At 42.8% G+C, this 7,649-nt stretch overlaps 1 protein-coding gene across 1 annotated transcript in view; it reads right to left on the reverse strand.

Moving 5' to 3' along the window:
* Positions 1-11: 11 nt before the first annotated feature.
* mknk2b (MAPK interacting serine/threonine kinase 2b) overlaps positions 12-7,649 on the reverse strand; it is a 13,659-nt gene continuing 6,021 nt past the window's right edge. The window contains exons 6-14 of the mRNA XM_016542184.1: positions 7,129-7,208; positions 6,946-7,019; positions 6,674-6,778; positions 6,244-6,299; positions 5,954-6,049; positions 1,284-1,478; positions 1,008-1,172; positions 863-903; positions 12-770 (exon numbers count right to left, since the gene is read on the reverse strand). Of these exons, the coding sequence (XP_016397670.1) occupies positions 497-770; positions 863-903; positions 1,008-1,172; positions 1,284-1,478; positions 5,954-6,049; positions 6,244-6,299; positions 6,674-6,778; positions 6,946-7,019; positions 7,129-7,208 (1,086 nt within the window). The 3' untranslated portion in view covers positions 12-496. The remainder of the gene's footprint in view (positions 771-862; positions 904-1,007; positions 1,173-1,283; positions 1,479-5,953; positions 6,050-6,243; positions 6,300-6,673; positions 6,779-6,945; positions 7,020-7,128; positions 7,209-7,649) is intronic.

A 7,649-nucleotide genomic window follows, 5' to 3' on the forward strand; every position in this document is an offset into this window, starting at 1 on the left:
CACACACACACACACACACACACACACAGGAAGAACGTTCCTGAAAAACAAACGCAGTTGTATCTCTCACAGAGAAAATTCACAGTGGATCCAGTTGTAACGTGGAAGCAGCACAAAAAGAGGTTCGGAAGGGGGGTGGGAGGTATTAGACCTTTGGTGTCTGAGCTGGTATTTTACGCTCTACCTTTAGACAAATTTCCGAATGGCTTGTGTAAACCCAATCTCTGTCCTAAACAGAGTCCAGTTCATTCGCCTTGAGCTCTCAAGGTAATTCCCATGCTGTCGAGAGCTGAACAAAGTGCTGTAGGAGCTTTTGCTCCAGTGCTTAAAGAAGCAAACTGGATTTGCAACAGGCACAAACTGAACCATTGTGTAGGAAAGAACTGGGTCTCATTCAAGTGGGCAGAAGAAATGGAGAGGGATTTGCACAAAAGGTATCAGATACTTTGTCCATTTGAAATTGGAAAATTGTTCACAGGGAGCCCAGCTCAACCGATCAAGCACAGTCTCCCACAATGACCAGCGGTGCCAGGAGCTGCCTGAGCTCGGAAGCAGACACGGGTGCTCCTTTCAGCAGGCTACTCCTCTGTCTGCGCTTGGCCAGTTTGGAGTTGGAGGGAGGGGAGAGGCGCATGGATGTGGCACCGGCTGTAACGACCTGAGGGGAGTCCTGCAGCTCCTGTTCTTCTAGGTCGTCTTGCTCGGCTAGTTGCCGGTTCATGGCAACAGCCTTGCCCGCAAAGAACGTCAGGTCCCTAGTGCTGCTATTCCTGTGAGCGTCGAAGGAAAGGACAAGGTTAGCTTGATGAGGAAGCTACAAGCTGCATGTACTAGCAGAAATGCTGGCACAAACTCAGCTTACCTTTGCAGCAAGATAGAGGAAGGCAGACAGTCAAAGGCACCCTGGAGAAAGAAAGACGACAGTTAAAAAAAAAAAATCATGAAGATGCGGTTTAAAGTTACTAAAATTACACTTAGAAGTTTAGTTGAAAGAATCAGTTCCTTACCCCTTGTACCCAGGGGTGCTGGAGAACCTGAGCAGCGCTGAGACGTTTCTTGGCGTCCCGCACAAGCAGTTTGGAAATGAGGTCTTTGGCACTGGAGGAAATATGAGCCCACTCTTTCTCTGGAAACTCATACTTGCCCTCCTGGATGCTTTCAAACAAGGTGTTCTAGGGGGGGAAAATCAAAGAAACAAGAGATGAGTTTTATTCATTGAACAGCACATGAATATGATACTTTTGACATAGGTTTACAACAGTGCAACAGGGTGTGTGATGTACCTGACACGCTTGACAAGGTTCTCCGTTCTCCCATCCACAGATGCGTCTACAGCGGCCCACGAAGGGAGGGTAACCGCTCAGCATGATGTAAAGGATGACGCCCAGGCTCCACAGATCACAGCGCTTATCGTAGATGGTGGCCTCCTCGTTGAAAGCTTCCACAACTTCCGGCGCCATGTATTCAGCAGATCCACACTAAGGTGAGAGAGTAAGAAAACGAGGAAGACGGGGTGAGAAGAAAGTAATCAACTGGCACCTGGGTTGTTTCAGTCACTGAACTGGCAGTCACACTGGCTGTGCAAAAAAAACAATAAAAAGTGCATCTGTTGGTTATGCTGCATTTCAATTTCTACAGTTTTTCCCCCCTCACTTTAGACGTCCTTGTTCACGTTCTTGCATTCAGCTGACAAATGTCATGTGTTCTGTGGGACCCCTAAGCACGTCTGAGACCGACAGAGTGAGAATCCCATGGTAAACAGCAGACTGCGCCAAGCTGGAGCGGGAGGTTGACGACAGATTAACTAGTTGAATGCTAAAGTATTCACCCCCGGTTCTTGCTCATGAAGAGCATTTGTGCTGCAGTCCAGATGGAAAATGCGATGGTGGCATACAGCCCCTTAAATGAAGTAACCACATAACGATTGTTATGTCACAGATGGAGGCGGGGTAGTGAGTCATGCAAGCACAGACTGCTTTGTCGGTTCGGGCTCCGACCGCCTCTGCCTAAAACTAGGTCATGCATTGGGACAGGAAAAAAAAGGATTGGGCGTCCAAAAAAACCCCACATACCATGCTTTATTACATAACAGCAACACACACTGAGTTTGCAGCAACATCAGCTCACAGACCCACACATCTTTGACGTAAAAGGATAGAACCTCTCTGAAGTAACAGTTCAGTAGTTCAGCAGGACAAAGACCCTTCTGGAAGGATCTGGGTTTCTTTTAGCTTTTCTCAATGGGCTGGGCCATCTTGCTGCATTAAGCCCCTATAATTATGCAATCCAGACTGAGGTCAGTGTTACAAAATAACTTGCTTTAGCGTTTTTTCCAAGAGATCACAAATCCCAGACCTTCCCTGAATTCGTACACTTCAGTTCTAACGCATCAAGGCCAATATCTGAACCCTACATGATTTGCCCATATAACAACTTACAATAATTTACACTCATAAATATGTTATCATACGAGGTTGAAGTTCAAAAGTGGGCATAAAACAATAATGCTGCAAATCCAATGACTGGTATGACCAACCCCCCTCTGTAGTTTTCACAGGTGTTAAAGTGCATCATGGTCATGTTTTGGTTTGTGTCTCTGAAGTTAAAGGAAGCGGTAGGTCTGCTCTGCTAGTCTCTTTTCTTATCCTCAACCCAGCTGCCGTTGTTGCTCCGCCTCCATGCACTTATGTAATGCTATTTCGCAGTGCAGGAATCCGAGTGCAGACAAAAGCTTCCACTGTTGCACCCAACCCCCATCGACACGGCTATTTTTGCTCACTGCCTCTCAACACCCTCACATTCAAGAGAACACTTCACAACCACCCCCACTCCTGAACAAAAGACTTTCAGAAAGAACAACCAATCCAGAGCTACATATACATTGCTACAGCATGTAACTAGTCAGTTGTGTACCCAACTGTATCCAATTTCCAGAAACCAGGGAAACGGAGCGACCTGTAATTAGGGCTTATGTTTTGCAGCAGTTTCCATGCGTTTTATAAAATCTAAGTATATTCCCTCTGGCTCGCTTGTGAGCCTATCTCTGTCTTTGAGATAAGAGGGAAGGGGGTCTTAAATGATAACTGCGCAGCAGATTTTTACTTTCGAGACAAACTTCAGCTGTAAGACTAGCATAGCATTGCATCAGTCACTTGCAGACACTAGCATCTAACACACGCAGATTATATATGGGGCTTTCCAAGGAAGGACAAACTGGCTTGAGCAGTCGCGCAGTCGGTGTGTTGTCTTGTGTTTTTGTGGTTGGCAGTAAGGCATGCATCAGCTGAGTGAGCGAGTCACCTATACATGTATGAATTTCCCCTGTGGTTATAGGTTAACACACAGTATAGAAGTACATGCAGTGCAAAACTGTCAAGAGAAAGCAATTTTGTACATGGTTCAGGAAGTAAAGTACATGCACTTCTCAGAAATCATGATTTTCTTGAAGCATTTATGGTACGAGCACACTACATGCACCCACAAAAGCCTGCGGTAAGAGTAAAGCGAAAGGAATTAAAAAAGGGAAACTCTTAGTAAGCAGCGAAGAAATCTAGTGACAAACAAAGAGTTAACATCAAGCTAGCGGTGAAAAAAACCCTGATAAGATCCTTGGGATCCTGCCCAAGAAAAACATGTTGAGTGCATGACCAGAGTGCACTAGATGCTCCTCCCTCTTTCATCCTCCCTCTCACCAAACCAATCACAGAACAGTTGCTAGGTGTGGGGTGGTAACACTGACTGAAAGACTAATGCCCAGACAGGCTTGAGGAAATCCACAGAGACAAAAACAAATGAGAAATGGAGTCTAAACTGTGCTTAAGGGAGAAGGTATGACAGGAAATTGGAGCACAAAGGCCCGAAATGTTTGTTTGGGTTGAATTCTTGTCCTCCTCATGCTTTCCACAAGTACACAAGGAATTGAGAAATTGGAACTATATAAACACTGGCTCAAAGTTTAAAAAGCACAAAGAACTTTCTGATCAACATTCCTGACAAAGGGAGATGCATTTCTGGAACTCTGAATGAGTGCATGCTACTTGAAAAAAAAAAAAAAACACCAAAAAAAAAGAAAGTAGCCAAGAACAAAACATTCTAACAAATCTGTATCTAGAAGCTTCAAGGTCTTTCTAAGTGTGCAACTAGTACTGAATTGTTCAAGGGATGGTTAAACCCCCCCCAAAACTTAAAAATGAATGTCGTTCAAAACCTGTATGACTGCTTTTCATTTACACAAAATATGATATTTTGAAGAATGATTTAACAGTTTTAACTTTTAAGAACAACACTGGATCTCACTGACTTACATTATATGGACACAATGAACATGGACAGATTTTGTGTTTTGCAGAAGAATGTCCTACAGGTTTGAGTAAATGACAAAATTTTATATACCTTTAAATACATGCAATGCATTAAATCAAACCCTCTCCCCTATGGCAGAATCACGCGAGACTATTTGCCCATCAGCAAGCACAGGGCATGAAGACAAACCCCACATTGTTTACTGACTAGATACTAGGGATGGGTATCGTTAAGGTTTTAACGGTATTACTACTCTTACCGATACTGCTTATCGATTCGGTACTTTAACGGTATTCTTATCGGTACTTTTTGTTTTATATATATATATATATATATATATGACAAATTAAGAGCTGAATTAACATTGATTTATATTCTGAAATGTAAAATAAATATTTAATGAAATGAGTTTTATTTAAATAACGTTTTATTATCAAACATGTCCCGCAATTTAGCAACAGTAAAGACGGCATTTTAGAACAATCACCGACTGAGCTGATTCTGACGTTAAGTTTGGGTTTTAGGGAGGAACGAATGCGCACCGCTGTGAAGGGAAAGAAGTTGCGCAAGACGAAACGCAGCTAGTTTTTAATAGCTTTACCTCATGTCTTCTTTTGTATAATCCTTAGAAGCCAAAATCGAAATAAAAAAAATAAATTAGCTTAATAAAACCGCCACAGGCCTAAAGTGTAAGCAGATGTTTGAATGTTTAGTTCTCTCTTCTATCATAATTAAACAGGGCTTTCATGTTGCGCGTGCTGAAGCTCCTCCGCTTGAGCGCGATCTCTTCTGAATTGCTAATAGCAATAATGCATCATAGACAAATGTTTGAAAAACAGCTGGCGACTCTGGTGAGATAGAATTTGCAAGATAATGTATATATAGCAATAATAAATGTGTGTTTTATTAATTTCTCCAGTACCGATAGCAGAACCGTTAACGTCAGAGCTTATCGATACTCCAGTCTTTCATAATTTAGCCCCGGGACCGATTAAATACCGGGTTTCAGTACCCATCCCTACTAGATACACTAGAACCTTTCACCCTTTAACCATTCAGTCCACAAATAGTCTTTACAACAAGCTGTTGGATCCAACTCGGGTTACCCTGAAAGCCCCATGCTGAGGATTTCTCACTGTCCACCCTGCCATATCACCTGTTCTAGCCTGTCTTGCCCCATTTATTCAAAGCCATGAAGCTGAAGACAGATTTTTGTTTACACACACACACACTAAACTCAAGAGCTTAGAATAATGAAGGCCATTTCAAATATTTTGAAAGAAACAAAAATTGGTTTTAATGTTGTAAGATTGTATGCCACAAGTTAGCAACAAGTTTGTTAAGTCGATGTAGATAAATTAAGAATGGACTCAATACTGCTGCTCCACTATCTCAAAAATTGGGGTCATAAAACCATTCCTTCATCACTGTCTTTAGAATGATTAAATCAGCCAATCAGAATGAGCTACCCTACTGATACCACACAACATCGTCAAATCGCATTAAAGCAGGTCCTCCTGATAAGAAACGACATTGACAATGTGTATATCTTATCCATAGACTTCAAAACAACAGGGAGACGGCCGTTAACAGCTTATGTTCGTTTCTCAGTCAAATGCAATACTTTGTTTAGGGTCACAAAGACACTTACTGGAGTGAGGAGCTCTGGAGTGGAGATGGGTGAACTGTCACTGTTGAGTTTAATTCCACTGCCAAGATCAAAATCGCATATCTTCACAGGCGAAATCTGCAAGAAACACATCAACAGGAAATCAGATGAAAAACCTTTGCTCAGAAATGACTCCATCCACAACTGCTGAGCATGATCGAGCGTTTATAGTCTGCTTGGAAACCTCAAATCATCTGATTAAACTTTTACCACAAATGCAAAGTATAGTCTGAGCTTCTAACTAGGCAAACATGCTGTCGTAAAAGACTCACCCTTTTCTCGTGTTCACACAAGATGTTTTCAGGCTTCAGGTCTCTGTGGGCCATTCCTACAAAAGCGCAAACACAAGTCATGCGTTAGTAGTGTGGTATTCAGGCTAAGTGAGGATTGTCGACTGGGGCAAAGATAGGCGAATGTTTCCAAAACAGCTTGTTGCTAAGTGCTACTAAAATTGGCTTAGCATCCCTTCACCCAACAGTACCGACAGGAATAAAACGTCAGCCCACAACTTCACCTAGAAATCCAGTGCGCATCCCTCAAGCTAGTCGATGAAATATGATCAACTTGATACAATTTCCAACAACCCCCATAACCTCCCCTTCCCCAACTGTCTCCAGAGAAAGCCATCCCCCATGTGTAACACCATCTTCTTATCTCCCTTTTCCAGGCCTAAAGCACTCCTCCCAGTCGGTGTTCTCATACCTTTATTGTGAAGGAAGTCCAGTGCACTCGCAATGTCCTGCACCACAATGCTGGCTTCCTGCTCGCTGAAGTATCTCCTCTTGTGAATGTGGGCCAAGACAGAGCCTTAAAAAAAACAACAACACATTGTTACACATTAAAACCGGGGCACGCGATCTTCACATTCCAATGGCCGGGGTGTCAATTTAATTACTCATGGCTGGTCTTTGGGCACAGGAGAGACTGGGTAGTGTTTCTCAAGAGTAACATAACACTACAGAAAACACACGTACCTCCTCTCAGCTTCTCAAACACAAGGTAAAACTTGTCCTCCTCCTCAAAGAACTCCACCAGCTCCAGAATATTTCTGTTGGGTGGACAAAAGACAACATTTTGAGTTAAAACCACATTGCCGCATTAGAATGCACAACATACACATTTTTCATTGCCTGTGAAAAGAATAAAGAATAGGTTACCTGTGCCCCTGACACTGGTACAGCATTTCCACCTCTCTGAAAACACGACTCCTGCTGTGTCCTGGCCTTTTCTCAATGATCTACGAGGTGAAAAAAAATGGCAGGTTAGGATCAAAGCCAAATGAGAAACAACATCCTAAGGTGACAACCGCCCCTTAATTTAAGGGGCCGTTTACACGACAACTTTTTACGCGTTTTGACTGTTCGTTTACACTACAACGGCGTTTTGGGGACTGAAAACGCATATTTTTGAAAACGGCACCGTTATCGTTTCCGTTAGGCCTGGGCGATAAAACGGTATCAATATTTATCGACGGTACACCTTCTTCGATAACGATATAAAAAAATTTCGATATAGTGCACAATATAGGCACGTGCTCTGAGTGACGCAGACAGCACACACAAACATGAACACATGTGACTGCCTGTGATGAGGAGATTGTGAATAAAAAAAAAATGAATATTAGTCGAATGCAAAAATAGTACAATCAAATGTTAGGAGTGCGTCAGGGAGTGTCATC

This window comes from Sinocyclocheilus rhinocerous, unplaced genomic scaffold (genome assembly GCF_001515625.1).
Source record: "Sinocyclocheilus rhinocerous isolate Xijiao unplaced genomic scaffold, SAMN03320098_v1.1 scaffold1600, whole genome shotgun sequence".
Classification (NCBI taxonomy): Eukaryota; Metazoa; Chordata; class Actinopteri; order Cypriniformes; family Cyprinidae; genus Sinocyclocheilus; species Sinocyclocheilus rhinocerous.